Consider the following 14,468-nt stretch of genomic DNA (forward strand, 5'->3'; position numbering starts at 1 on the left):
CCCTCCGGTCTATAATGTACTAAGACCCTCCGGTCACACATAAATTAGCACACATGTAAGTATAATGAGAAGACCTACCTCGGATGGCGGACAGATCCTACAAATGTTGTTGTTGTACTCCAGACTCTGGCCTCTAACACTGAGCCAAACCCATAATTAACCTCATTAGGATCTAAGACCATACCTTCACATATTAGGTCTAAATATGGTCCACCAACCCGGCCCATAAGTAACCCAAGCCTATTGGGCCCACTAAGGCCCAACACCAAATGGGTTCACAAAGGTCCACTAATGGCCCAAATTTCAAAATTGGGCCCAAACCCTCATTTGGGCCTTACCCTAAAGCCCATCTACATATTCTAGTTCACGTGATTGTTCTTGGATGACCTATCAATAACTCAATCATCAAGGCCCAATAGAAAGGCCCACCTCGAGGCCCAAGCAAAGTTAGAGTTTTCACATGAAATGGCGTTTAGGGTTAAGTGTTCTCACTTAACCTAGCAAGGACTTAACCCATTAAGTCCATCACTCAACTAGTCCATTCACACAATGAAGTCGAGTATAATTCACAATATCACTCTAATAGTCCAACCGCGGGTCCCGATAAAATCCAAACTAACAAACCCAAAATTAGAGTTTTCCAAACCCTAATTAGAGTTTCTAGCCTAATAACGAACCAACATTTCCAATGGTGGTGGTGGTGGTTCCTGCCGAAAAAGTGCATAAACAACCTCACACATAAAAAAAACACACACACACAGCCACCTCCCATGGTGGCTGGTGGCGGCCAAGGGTGGCAGAAAACAACAGGTGGAAGCTACCACATTGAGGTGGTGGTGGTGGATTTTTCCGGTCCAATAACTCGCTTACAACACCACAACACAACCTAGCATACTTAGATCACGATTCAACGTTGAAAAAAAACGTACCTACACACGACCACCCTCATGGCGACATAAGGCAATCAGAGGAGAAGAAAATTCGTTGTGGCTTCTGCTCGGAGTAGAGATGGCGACGATGGCACAACGATGGAATAAGCGGAGGGGAAAGGATCATCGCAGCAGGGAAACGAGGGTGAGTCCTTCCGACGAACGACGGCCACAATCGTGCCTCACAGCTCCGGCGACCATGCGACGTTCAACTAGTTCACGACGTCCAATAGTCATGAAGGCGTCCGGATGGCGGTTAGCGACGACAACAGGTTGGTTTAATCGGAAAGATGAACGGAACAAAAAAAGGTGGGGGCTGAGACGTCTCACATGGTGGCTGAAGTCCATCGCTAGGTTTAGGGTTTCCTGTTGCGACGAGGGGAAGGCACTGGTTTAATACCGTGTCCATTTCAACTATGCTCTAATATTCACTTCGGATCCCTCCCCATCATTTCTTTTTTAACTTAAATCCAATAGTTATAATACAACCCTCCACTTTAAGAATTATTTGCAAGAAAAATCCTAAAATTACCTTTTAACCCCCATGATCTCAATATTGACACATTCAATCCTTCCTTCTCACAATTCCCTTCATTATAAGTCATAATAATTACCAAACACAACCTAACTTCTAAAAATCTTTACGAGATAAATCATGAAATTACACTTTAGCCCTCGAAGGTCCAAATTATATTATTTGAATCCCTGAAACCCACACCCCGCTAAATATTATTGATTTTAGGTCACTATTCATATTAACCTTTATCCATTTATTTATTTAATATACGGGATGTTACATTTTGGGCTTGGGCCTTAGTTGTGAGTCTTGTTGAGCTAGGGGCAAAATGTTCATTTTACCCCGAGTATGGATTATGGATCATGGTTTGGAACCCAATTACTAATTGAGTGATATTTTGGTGTTGTTAGCGCGGGAAGTTGTCAGGGCAACAACTAATGATTTCTTGCAGTGAGCTTCAACAGTGCGAGGTGAGTCTCCTCACTGTGTTTAGCGGGTCGAAGGCACCAATGACGGCCTATAGTTTATTATGTTAGGATGTTAGTTGTCTGCGTGACTCTTTCATGTGAATGTATTGGTATGTATGCTGGGAGGGGCACGATGGTTATTCTGAATGCTAGTATCAGGTTATGCATATATGATTCGTATGTAGGCGGGCCCCAATGATTATACAGTATGCTATTATCTTTGCAATTTTCGCATATGTTGAATGTTTATATGATTACATGGTTATGCGAGTGTGGGCGGGGCCTGTATCTCAACGGAGTGTGGGCGGGGCCAGTATCTCAGTCGAGTGTGGGCGGGGCCCGTATCTCAGTGGGTGGGGCTCGTTATGCGAATGTGGGCGGGTCCCGTATCCTAGTCGAGTATGGGCGAGGCTCGTATCTCAGTGGGTGGGGCCCGTTATGTGCTTAATTGTGTTTGGTATGAGGTATATTGGGGAATTCACTAAGATTTGTACTTACGATTTTCAGTTTATGTTTCAGGTATTCAAATTTTCAAATGGAAGAGCTCGGGACGATCGCAGCGCATACACCTGTGTTTTTCCGTAATATGTGATCTTTGGGAATGAACTCTGATAAATGCTTTGTATTGAAATGTGTGGCTATGTTTCAAAAGAATTACTCGAGTGTTTTGAATATAATAAAAATGAAATTTTTACCATTGATTTTTGGGATGTTACAATATCGCATACAACACATCATACAATCAACTACGAGTTACCAGCAACCCTGGGGACTATAAACGGTCCCAGTGAGCTAATAGCATGCCATGTGGATTAACAATAAACCTCATGGGTTATCAGCAACCCTAGGGACTATCATCAGTCCCATTGACTCATATTAGTCTAGGACTTATCATCAACTCGGTTCACATATAACAACAATCACCAAAATAAGAGCTAGTTGGTCAACCAACATATACTAGCACATAGAAAGGTATAGTGAGAAGACTCACCTTGGAAGTAGCAATTAAACACCACAACTCTCATCGAACAAAGAATGATCCTACATGGAACCTAGCAACAATAAAGAGTACACTCTCAGTCTACACTCCAAAACGCTTAGTTTGACCAAAAGTCACTTCATGCCAAAAGTCAATTGTCAAAGTCAAAGCCAATGGCCAACAATACTAACAGATGACCCTTACATCGTGACCAGACCTTGGTCACGTCGTGAACATAACAAAGATAGTCCCAAGATCCTCCATCGTCACATCGAGATACTCTTCAGGTCACGACGTGACCATAATCTTAAGCAAAATCCTTATTGTTTGAGTCCTTAATCCATTAAGTCTTTAACTCTAACTTTCCAGAAGGTTTTAAGGGACTCCAAAGGTCCATAAAAATGACAACTTTATGGACATGCATGCTCCATGCATGTCCTCTACCCATCCTAGGTCAAAAGGCAAGAAAATGACCCAAACTTCATGCAAGATTCAAAATCCACAACCAATCCTTAGATCCATAAGCTATGATGCTCAAGGGACTCTGGAGGATCATAAAATTGCCAACTTTATTCCATCCATTCACTCAAATCAAAACCATGAACCAAAAAGGGACCAAAACAACTTAGATCTAAGAGAATAACCAATAAAGGTAGACGCTTGAATCCTTGAAAATGGTCTAGTAGATGATATCAAAGATGACAAAGTGTTTCTTGCTTGATCCTTGCACCACTCCTCCTTATACTTCATTTAAAAGAGCACCAAAACCACTAAAAATGAGCCAAAACCACCAAGATGAACTAGGGTTAGTTTTTTTTTTTGAGGTTTGAGGGAGATAGATGTTGAGAAATGAACCCTAACATCCAAGTTTAGGGTGCTTAAATACGAAGGAAACCCTAAAAGATCATGAGTTGGGTTGTAGTCCTCTTCACGCCGTGTAACGCCCGAGTTTCAGGGCTAAGCATATTTGTCAATGTAATAGTCTAGGTCAACTATTGTAACTCTTTTTGAAGTAATAAAGATGAAATATTTGAGTATTATGTGAATTATGTGTGTTATTGTGCTTATTATTTAATTATAAATGTATAACTAATAAAGAATAAAAATAAGCGTTAAAATTAAAGTGTGAGATAAACCCGATATCTCTACATAAAGTTGTAGTTGTCAAAACAAGGATTCCGGGGATATAAGAAACGCCGAAATCCGAGTTATAACGAAGAAGTTATGACCCGTCAAAGTTTCGCGACAGAACCGACACGATACCGGGAAGCGTAAATAGTGAATTTATAATAGAGTGAAATTTAGCCTTAGCGCTCTAAACGAAAGTCGTAGAATATGTTAAACTAAGAAAATCGATAAAAAGAACGCCCAAATCTGAATTTTAGATCGGTCGATTTTTAGCCGACGGGATCTAAATGAAAGTTGTAGTACTCGTAAATACCAACGCTGGGCTATAAAGAACGTCGATAATAGAGCTCGTATGCGAAAGATATGGACGAAGCTTAGTCCCTACTTTTCGAGCGCGGCGAATTCGATACAATTTTGTAAATCCGAGATAGAATGAGAATTAGCCAACGAGGTCTAAATGAGAGTTGAATATCTCATTAATAGGAACTCAACGGTAAAAAGACAGACAAAAATGAAGCTCGTATGCGAAAGTTATGGACGAAGCTTAGTCTCTACTTTTCGAGCGCGACGAATTCGATACAGTTTTGTAAATCCGAGATAGAATGAGAATTAGCTAATGAGGTCTAAATGAAAGTTGAAGATCTCATTAATAGGAACTCAACGGTAAAAAGACAGACAAAAACTGAGCTCGTATGCAAAAGTTACGGACGAAGCTTGGAGACTACTTTACTATACACTTCCTATAAATAAGAGATGAACTCTTCATTATTTCCTCACACCTTCAAACCTTTCTTTCTCTCTCTAACTTCTCTCTAACCTCCCTAAACCCCTCCCAAGTCTAGGGAACCTCCCTATCACGAGAAGAAAGCCCCGGAGCGCCCGACGGCTCCGAGAAGAAAAGCTTTTGGCTTGGAAACGCTGCTCCAGCGAAGCCCGGTTTTTAATAAAAACCCGCTGTAAGTGAGTTACGCCTATACTATATTTAATATAGCTTTTATTTAATTATGTTAACATTATTAGGACCTTAAAATAATTATTTGGGCTATTATTATGAGTTATATTGAGTGTTATTTAACGCTTATATAATAGTAATAATAGCTAGACTATTAATTAGTCGCGATTAACGTTAAAACTAAACTCCAGTGGTATTAATACTAGGTTTTGGTCAAGGAAAATTTGTTTTAAGAAGTAACGAAGAGCTGTTCGAGTGCCGAGTCACCACCTTACCAGGTGAGTGCATAGTTACTTTCAGCTTACACATAGATATGAAGTATTTTATATAAATTACGTGCTATGTGTGCATATTATCTGAACACTTGCTATCTATGCTGGATGAACATTGTTATACATGTTTTCAATGATTTAAACTGTATATGTATTTTATATCTACGAAAATGTTGGGGTAAAACATGGTTAGATGTAATAAGTGATGTGTGATAAAATGGTGAGAGGCCTCGATGTTGATGTTGTTGATTCTGTCATCTAGCGGAGTATGGATGACGACCACAGACTCTTCTAGACAGTCCAGTGGAACACTAGCAGGCTCGCAACCTGTAGGTGTTTGTGAACGATGTGTTCACCGGTGTACTCCATCCCCCACATGGTTGCCTTTAGGACATTTATTGTTAAGGAATCCCCTTAGCAGTAGTGTCCATCCCGATGATGATCCTTAGACTAGGTCCCTTATGATAGGTGTTTAGGGACGTAAAGTGAGGATAACGGGAACGGGTAATCGGGTTATTTTTGATTGATGAAATTAATAAACTTATTTATTGTGGGTTGAAAACCCTATGCGCTCACAGGCTCCCAAGCCTGACCCACTCAGTTTTATGTATTACAGGTAGTGGCGCTTGAGCATAGATATGATGTTTGGACGAGGGATTACGGATATATGCCTGTAGATATGAAATAATGTAGTAAGGCTTATATTGTACTGTTTATGCTTTTGATCTGTACGAACATGACATCCCAAGTCTTTTAATGAAATACATTTCTATGGAAATGCTTTTGATAAATCTTTATCATATTTTGTTTTGGGACAAATTCCGCAACACTTTTATTTAAAATGTTACTCTGATTTTCAAACAAAGCATAAACGAAATCGGTATTTTCTGGCCGTGAAAATGGGGATGTCACACGCCGTGACCAACTATATGTCACATCATGACCACTACTCCAGATGTGTGTTCTTATTCTTCATTCATCACGTCGTTGAAAGACTAGTATGCTCAATAGTCATATTAAAATGATATTGCTAAATAATATATGATCCTAAGTGTCACACTAACAACAACTTGATACAAATGATCATTTATTAGATATTGATTTTGATAAATATTTATAAACTCTTATAATAACAGGGAAAATATTTATTTCAAGGAAATAATTATTTTACAATACAAGTAACACTTTATTTCATATGGTATGAATATAATATGTCATGTACATCCTTTTGGACCTAATAAGCCTTTTGTATTTTAGCAAAAGACAAAGTTTATATCTTATAAACTTTGAGTTTATAAAATACAAACTCTTGATTTGTCTTTTCCTTCTTGGAAATATGAGATAAAGAGAAAAGACCTTTGCATTGGTATAATGCAAAAGAATCAAATCAAGGGTGATATGTTCATGATATAAGGGGGACAATGTTGTCTAAAAGTACTTAATGGTTAATGACTCTTGGACCATAATTCTGTTATAAATAAGAGGTGAGTGTTCTCATTTTTCTACACACTTCTCTCCTTGGCCGAGAGTACATTCTTCCCTCTCTATCTTCTCTCAAAAGTCTTGAGCTTTGAAGATTTAGTTGCTTGCATTCTCTCTTTAAGTCATAATCTTGTTTTGGCTTAGAAGCTTATGAGTTGTTACTAGCACTACATCAAGTTGGCACATAGGGTTCATCCTCACTCCATCAACTTCCAAGCCTCCCCTAGAGGACTCCAAGTTCTTCAAAGGTTGTTACCACTTCTTCCTTATATGATTGTGTTTTAATTCTTTCCTTTACTTGCAAGATGATCTTTGGTGGGTGATAAAATATTTATGTTATTTTGTAAAACTCAAGTCTTCCGTTTGCCATTATTTGTAGTTTTTGAAACTAGTTTTATAAATAAAACCCAACAGTCGTGACCTCCTTATGGTCATGTCGTGACTCATGGTTGTTTCCCAAAAATCATGCCTCTGACTCCTTAATTCCCCACACTGATCCACTCTTGAAACTGGGTGTTACAACAATGGAGCGAGTTTGGATTGGATCGGTCTTGATCCAAACCCATTAAGCAATTTTCAAATGCTGATCCAAAACCCGACCTATAACCCACATGTTTTTGAATAATTAAACTCATATCCTTATCCACTAGATCAAAGAATTTCAACCATTTTACCCAACCCATTTACAATATCAAGATTATGCTATAATTATGCCTTACAACACATATAACTTGAATCGCTAAAACCAGACAATTTGAGAAAATGTCACACAATTACAGACATGCAAGTGAAAATGACACACAATTGGAGTAGATTTCAATAACACATGATTTCAGTCAGGCACGATTTTAATAAGTCCCTGGATTTTAAGTCATGATTTTGGCACAATAACTTAAGATTTCAATAACCAGTAAGACAACAACAAACAATACCAATAACACACAATTGAAGTAGAGAAGATGATATTAATCAATTTTATTAGAATTTTAGAAAACAAACCTGACTGTGGAATGTCGATTGCAGAAAACCCTTTTACGAAACGAGATAAATTGAACCCTTTTCTTCTTGTTCTTGGTTGTCGTCTTTGACTGTAATACTAATTTAATATATTTATTTGTATTGGGAGTTGACTGGAATTCGACCATTAGGAAATGGGTAGTGGAAATGGAATGATTGAACTCCTCGAGTCCTGTACATAACATTTTTTTGGTGATAAATGTACAACTTATTAATAATAAAATTATATTTTAAAATTTTAGATGGAGGAGGGGGGGGGGGGGTAGTCATAAACGGATCAGATCAATAGTGATCCGTACCCGATCCTTTTAATAAAATGGTTAATGGGCACGGGTCGTTAAAGGGTAAATGAATTATAAAATATGATCCAAACTCATTAAATTTGCATGAGTTTGGAGCGGATCAGGGTCAAAACCCATCCTGTTATCAGGTGAACCCGATATGTCTGAGACCACTCCCTCAACCTAATTGGTACTCTTTTAAAAGAAATTTGCAATATGGCATCTGGGTCTTTTTAATATATACAAATCATACTAATTGTAAATGTTAGAACACAAATTTTGTTAGTTTTGAATTCCTTTATGAATTTCGAAACAAATTTCAAAACAACTATTATTAGTTATGAAGTACTTTTAAATTTTCAAATACCTTCTCAATAAAAGTTGACAACTAGTTTTGTAAATTTCCAAATATTTCAATCGCTTATCAGCAGTGTTTTAAAAATCAGTTTGAACCGGCCGGTCAAACCGGTTGGACCGGGAACCGGAGGAGTGAGGGGTTCAACTATCACCGGTTTTATATTGATTTCTGAACCGGATTGAACCGACCGGTTTTTAGAAAAACCCGTTGAACCGGTCAAAATAAACCGGTTGAATCGGTTAAACCGAATAAAAACAATGAAAAAGAATCATTTACATAATAAACTTTCATGATTTTTTTCAAATCTATTTAGTTTTCTCTAAATAAAAATATATGACAAATATTATAAAGTTTTTTTTTATATGTGTATATTCATCTAAAAATATATTTTGTTTTGGTATTATATTTTATTTTTCTTTTTAACGTATATAGATTAATGTAAAACACTAAAACTTATGATTATGTGTTATTTTAGTGTATTTGGATTCATCTACAATTTATTTTTATGTGTATTTTTAATGTTTTAAAAATAATGTTACAAGTTCAAACATTAAAAATACACATAAAAATAAATTGTAGATGAATCCAAATACACTAAAATAACACATAATCATAAGTTTTAGTGTTTTACATTAATCCATATACGTTAAAAAGAAAAATAAAATATAATACCGAAACAAAATATATTTTTAGATGAATATAAACATATAAAAAAAACTTTATAATATTTGTCATATGTTTTTATTTAGAGAAAACTAAATAGATTTGAAAAAAATCATGAAAGTTTATTATGTAAATGATTCTTTTTCATTGTTTTTATTCGGTTTAACCGATTCAACGGGTTTTTTCTAAAAACCGGCCGGTTCAATCCGGTTCAGAAATCAATATAAAACCAGTGATAGTTGAACATCTCACTCATCCGGTTCCCGATCCAACCGGTTCGACCGGCCGGTTCAAACCGATTTTTAAAACACCGTCTAAATCTACAATTTTATCCAAAGGTTAAAAAAATGTATACCTAGCTATCCCTGGTGGTAGTGATTCGTGTGAAACATTAGTCTTTAACACTTCCACTTGAGCTGCTATTGTAGAAGGAAAGATATCATTCCTAGATATTTGGAATCATGGGTCTATAGAATCTTCGATCTTGGGGATCTCCGATCACTATTACTCTCTTGTTTCTTGCTCATCTATCCAAAAAGTAATTCGAACCAACAATACTCCTTAATCATCCGAATATAACTTAATGGTTGATTAGGATGACCATCATGCAACTCACCATTACTTAATCTTCATTGTCTAATAAGGATCATTAGATGGCAACTCCGATAGCGTGTAATCATAAGCATAAGCCAGGCACATTTTATTATTTGTTCATGGATCGACCAACTTGTTAAAATCTTTCATCGCTAACCAAAGGTACACTAGCTAACGAGGCATTATTTATGACAACATAATCCCTATTTACTTGGTAATGCATACAAACACCGACTTGTATAACGTTTTTTAGGACCACATGTTTTGGGTAATGAGACGTTTTCTTAATAATCTTGTTTTTGGTTGGATGACAACTCATATACAAACAACCTTGCAATTCACCATTACTCATTTTTAGTACATATGGACTATGAAACGGGTTTAACAGAGCTCGTCAAGATGGTGTCGTATACCAATGTAACCATGAAAGCTTTGAAAAACAGAAAAACTCATGAAAAAAATGAAATTATTTAAAAGTCATATTAAGTAACAAAATTTTGTTTGAAGCACAAGATCCCAAATAAGGCTTTAAACACCAAATATTTTTATTGTCAACTAAATTATTATATAATCATTTTTATAGTTATTTTCTTATTTTTATGATTATCTATTTTTTATATTTATTGTCGATATACCTTGGTTTGTTTGGCGGATATGGACCAAATCAAAGATCAAGTTTTTAATATATCTTGAATTAGAAAATTTGTTTGAAAAAAATTCAACAAATCAAGACCATTTGCTCTTAATGGAAGGGTTAGATCGGATGGTCACTAATTTTTCATGATAGTTGCATAATCCAACAAAAAGAAATTTTTTTATCTATATATTGTTACGATTATAATGTAACTTACATTTATATAAAAATAATATATGAACAAAAGAATGAATCAAGAGGAAACTTTGACATGGATGATGTGAATTTAAAGTTTAGGTCTATAATTTGTTTAAAAAAATTTACAGTAAAGTATTTGAAGGGATCCTGACGAAAATATAATTGTGTCTAATAATCATACTTTTCTTTTAATGCAGACAAATAAAATAAATATCTCCTACAACCCAATTAGCTTTTTTAGTCGTTTCAATTAAACTCCAAAAAATTCATTTAAATTTTTACCGCCTCTACCCAAAATGGTGCCAAAAAAGAAAAAAAGAAAAAAAAACGGTTTGCAACGGACTAACAGAATCCCTCTCTCTTAACGTCTCCACCTATATACATGCGCGCACACACACGCAGTCACACTCACACACACACTTCACATCTTCAGAGTTCAGACGCCATTGATACGCTAGGTTTCTTCCATTCAATCTCTCTTATTCCTTGGTTATGGCAATGCAGATTCTTCTTCCAACCCCACCGCCACCACCTCCGCTGCTTCTACCACCTGAACACCGGTCTTCACTCTACGCCGGAGACCTTCACCCAGACATCACTGATAACGAACTCTATCACCTTTTCTCCATGATCGGCCCAGTGTATTCTGTTCGCATCTGCAGAGATCGTTTCTCCCGTAAATCCCTTGGCTACGCTTACATCAATTTCTACCTCCATTCTCACGGTAATCACTATTCACAAATTAAACAACTGAATCTCTTTGTTTCTTTGTTTGTTGGTTTATAATTATTTTGGTTTCTGGAATTCTTTATTTGATTGAACCATTTAACAGCGGCTGTGGCGTTATCTCGATTGAACCACTTTGAGTTGAGAGGACAACCCATAAGGCTAATGTGGTGTCAACGAGATCCGCTTACGAGAAAAACAGGAGTAGCGAATTTGTTCGTGAAGAATCTTGATCCGTTCGTCACAGATGCTAAATTGGAGAAGATTTTCGGAAAATTTGGGAGGATTCATTCTAGTAAGATCGCCAAGGACGACAACGGTAACAGTAAGGGTTTCGGTTTTGTTCAATTTGATTCAGAGGAATCCGCTAATGATGCTCTTACTGCCCTAGACGGAACCACATTTGAAGGAAAGATCATGTATGTTTCTAAACTATTCCTCTGTTTCTTCTCAGTTTGTCATGCTAATTCTTTACTTCAATTCTTGCTGTTCATTAAACCCCATCTTCAGATCTCGATATATGTTCATGGGTTTTAACTAGTTTTTTCCGATTTAATTCATCTCATATTACCACTTAATTCTTTTTATAACATTCTATTTGATGTTCTAATCACATTCTAAACGATGATTTATTCTCAAGATCTGTCGCCAAGTTTCTCAAGAAAAGCGAGAGGAAGGAGCCCGAATTTACAAACGTGTATGTGAAAAACCTTGAATCGGATTTCACGGAAAGTCTTCTGAGAGAAAAGTTTTCTGAATACGGAAACGTCACAAGTGCTGTAATCATGAGCGATGCCGATGGGAAATCAAGAGGTTTTGGATTCGTCAACTTTGAGTCACACAATAGTGCAAAAAAGGCCATTGAGGCTCTAAACGGTGTCATAATCGGTACAATAAACATCTTAATTTTACACCGTATCTTGCTAATTTTAGGTGATTTCATGATTCAATTTGATGCTCGAATTAAAAACAGGATCAAAGGAATTGTTCGTTGGAAAGGCCATGAAGAAATCCGAAAGAGAAGGGTTCCTGAAACTGGCTCATAAAAAAGACACCAAGAAGAACACGTCGAATCTTTATGTGAAAAATCTTGCTGCATCTGTAGATGAAAAAACTCTTGAAGAAACTTTTGGCGCTTTTGGGAACGTGGTTTTAGCCAAAGTGGTTCGCTATAAAAACGGAATCAGCAAAGGATTTGGTTTCGTGTGTTTCTCAAATCAAGAAGAAGCAACCAAAGCTCGTGATTCACTTAATGGTGACCAATTTAATCATTCATCTTATCTTTCATTATTCTTAATTTCTCATAGTTAATGTCACTCTTACTTAAATATATATATTCAGGAAAATTTTACCATGGAAAATACTTGAATGTTGGAATTGCTCTGAGTAAAGAAGAATGTGCTCAAAAATTACAGGCTCGTTTTGGATCTCAATACATCCCATCATATCACATGCCATCGTTTGTTCGAACACCAGTTGTCTATGATCCATCATACTGGCAATCAAATGCGTATGGACGTATGCAAGTTTTTCCAAATTATAAACCTAAAGAAGGTGTTTACTCGAGCTATGATAAGGATCAAAAGATTCAAAACCCGTTAATCAACTATGAAGCTTACTTCCCAAAAGGGTCATCAGCCAACAAGGCTAATCATGATCAGGTAGGTTTGTCAATTTACTTAATTAGTTTTTGAGCCAGTTTTTAATCAGTTTTGTGTGTTTTGATTTGGCAGGGTCCGAAGAGGTCTAAAATGTTGTGGGAGATGAAAAATGGTGAATTGCAGGTGTCAGGGAAGAAGAAGGCGTTTGGGAAGGTGCAAGTTAATGGGCATGGGCATGGTTTGGAGGGGAAATTGAGCTACTGATTCACAACTCACAAGTGGTTTTTAGTTTTTGTGTAGAGATTTCTTGTGGTTTTGTGTGTTGTTGTTTCGTGTTTGAAGGTTTTAATCTCAAGAATGTTGTAATGAAACTCTTTTGACTTGTTCACTAATGGTTGTTATGCTTCATCTTCGCTTAATTGGATTGTGAAACTTGAATCAAATCATAGAAAATGGAATTTAGAACTTGTTTGGGCTTGTGATTTAAAATTATTATCTTTTCACATAACTAAATAAATTAATAAACGTTGTAATATTATTTTACTAGTTGCGAGACCCATATATTAAATGGGTTAATTTAAAAAAAGTTAAATATAAAGATTAAAATATTTGAAAGCTTTAAATTTATAAAAAAATAATAAAAATAATAAATTATTATAATGAAAATGTTTTTTTATCTTTTAAATTTAAACAAATAATTTAAATAAAGAAAAAAAACTAATGAGCTTTAATTTTAAGAATTTTGAAATTAAAAGATAAATTTATTAATGAAGTTGATATTCATTTAATATTATGTGAAAGTTAATAAAATAGAAAAACTCATAAAATGACATATGAAAAAACATTAATTCAAAATAATCACAAAATTACATTTGAAAAATTGAATGAGAACGTAACAAATGACAAAACAAACCTTAATTTATTAGAAAGAACTTATTACTACACTCTTTAGATCCTCAAATAATGTATACATAACACAACAGATACAATAACATTAATCTCCTTATCTTGAATACTAAAATTAAGTAAATCAAGAAGATTTTGTTTAAAACGTGAATATAACATTAAGTATAATGTTATTACCATCCCTTACCGAGAAAATTAACACCGACTCGTTATTATGAGATGAAAATCATAAAAAGTTAAATAGACCCACGAACATGTATCATATCTAAAGATTGGATTTGTTAAATATTAAGAATTAAAGAAAAGAATTAGAAAGTACGAAGAAATTGTGGAACTACTGAAAAGATACATAATTTTTCTATAATGTGTAGTTATATTTAGGGCTATAAAAGCATCATTAGTAAGTCATGTTGTTCGAAAATAAATATCCACGAAACAAAGCGGGAGGAAATATTCTTCCAGGTTGACAAGCACGAGGTCTTATTTGACAAGACGAAATTTTGTCTTATTACCGAGTTCCATTTTAATGATTATTTCGCCACTGCTTCGTTTGGTAAGGAGTTCCGGTTACATGAGTTTTCTTTGGTCAAAATGGGAGACTCATTGAAGTTTCAACATGTATAGGAGGTACTTGAAAGTTGAAAAATCATTTGATCCGATATTAGACGAGGATGTCGTCCGAGTGTCTCTGATGTATATGTTGGAAAAAGAGTTTAAAGGTCGGTTTCCTCGTCCGCCAATAAATGAGTTTTTTTTCCTTTGTA

The 14,468-nt window shown here is 35.7% G+C and overlaps 1 protein-coding gene across 1 annotated transcript; it reads left to right on the plus strand.

Annotated features, from left to right (window-relative positions):
- Positions 1-10,914: 10,914 nt before the first annotated feature.
- Positions 10,915-13,190, plus strand: LOC145068231 (uncharacterized). The gene is made up of 6 exons (XM_079015196.1): positions 10,915-11,195; positions 11,304-11,616; positions 11,838-12,085; positions 12,171-12,452; positions 12,539-12,858; positions 12,931-13,190. The coding sequence occupies exons 1-6, from the start codon at positions 10,964-10,966 to the stop codon at positions 13,060-13,062; spliced, it is 1,527 nt and encodes a 508-aa protein (XP_078871322.1). The 5' UTR covers positions 10,915-10,963; the 3' UTR covers positions 13,063-13,190.
- The last annotated feature ends 1,278 nt before the right edge of the window (positions 13,191-14,468 follow it).

This window comes from Lactuca serriola, chromosome 1 (assembly GCF_051521515.1).
Source record: "Lactuca serriola cultivar US96UC23 chromosome 1, Lser_US96UC23_V15, whole genome shotgun sequence".
NCBI lineage: Eukaryota > Viridiplantae > Streptophyta > Magnoliopsida > Asterales > Asteraceae > Lactuca > Lactuca serriola.

Bases quoted from the DNA above. Each gene is read 5' to 3' on its own strand.
- LOC145068231 (XM_079015196.1), top strand. From the start codon at position 10,964: ATGGCAATGCAGATTCTTCTTCCAACCCCACCGCCACCACCTCCGCTG. The intron at 11,617-11,837 runs GTATGTTTCTAA...TTTATTCTCAAG, and splicing joins ACATTTGAAGGAAAGATCAT to ATCTGTCGCCAAGTTTCTCA. The intron at 12,086-12,170 runs GTACAATAAACA...AATTAAAAACAG, and splicing joins TCTAAACGGTGTCATAATCG to GATCAAAGGAATTGTTCGTT.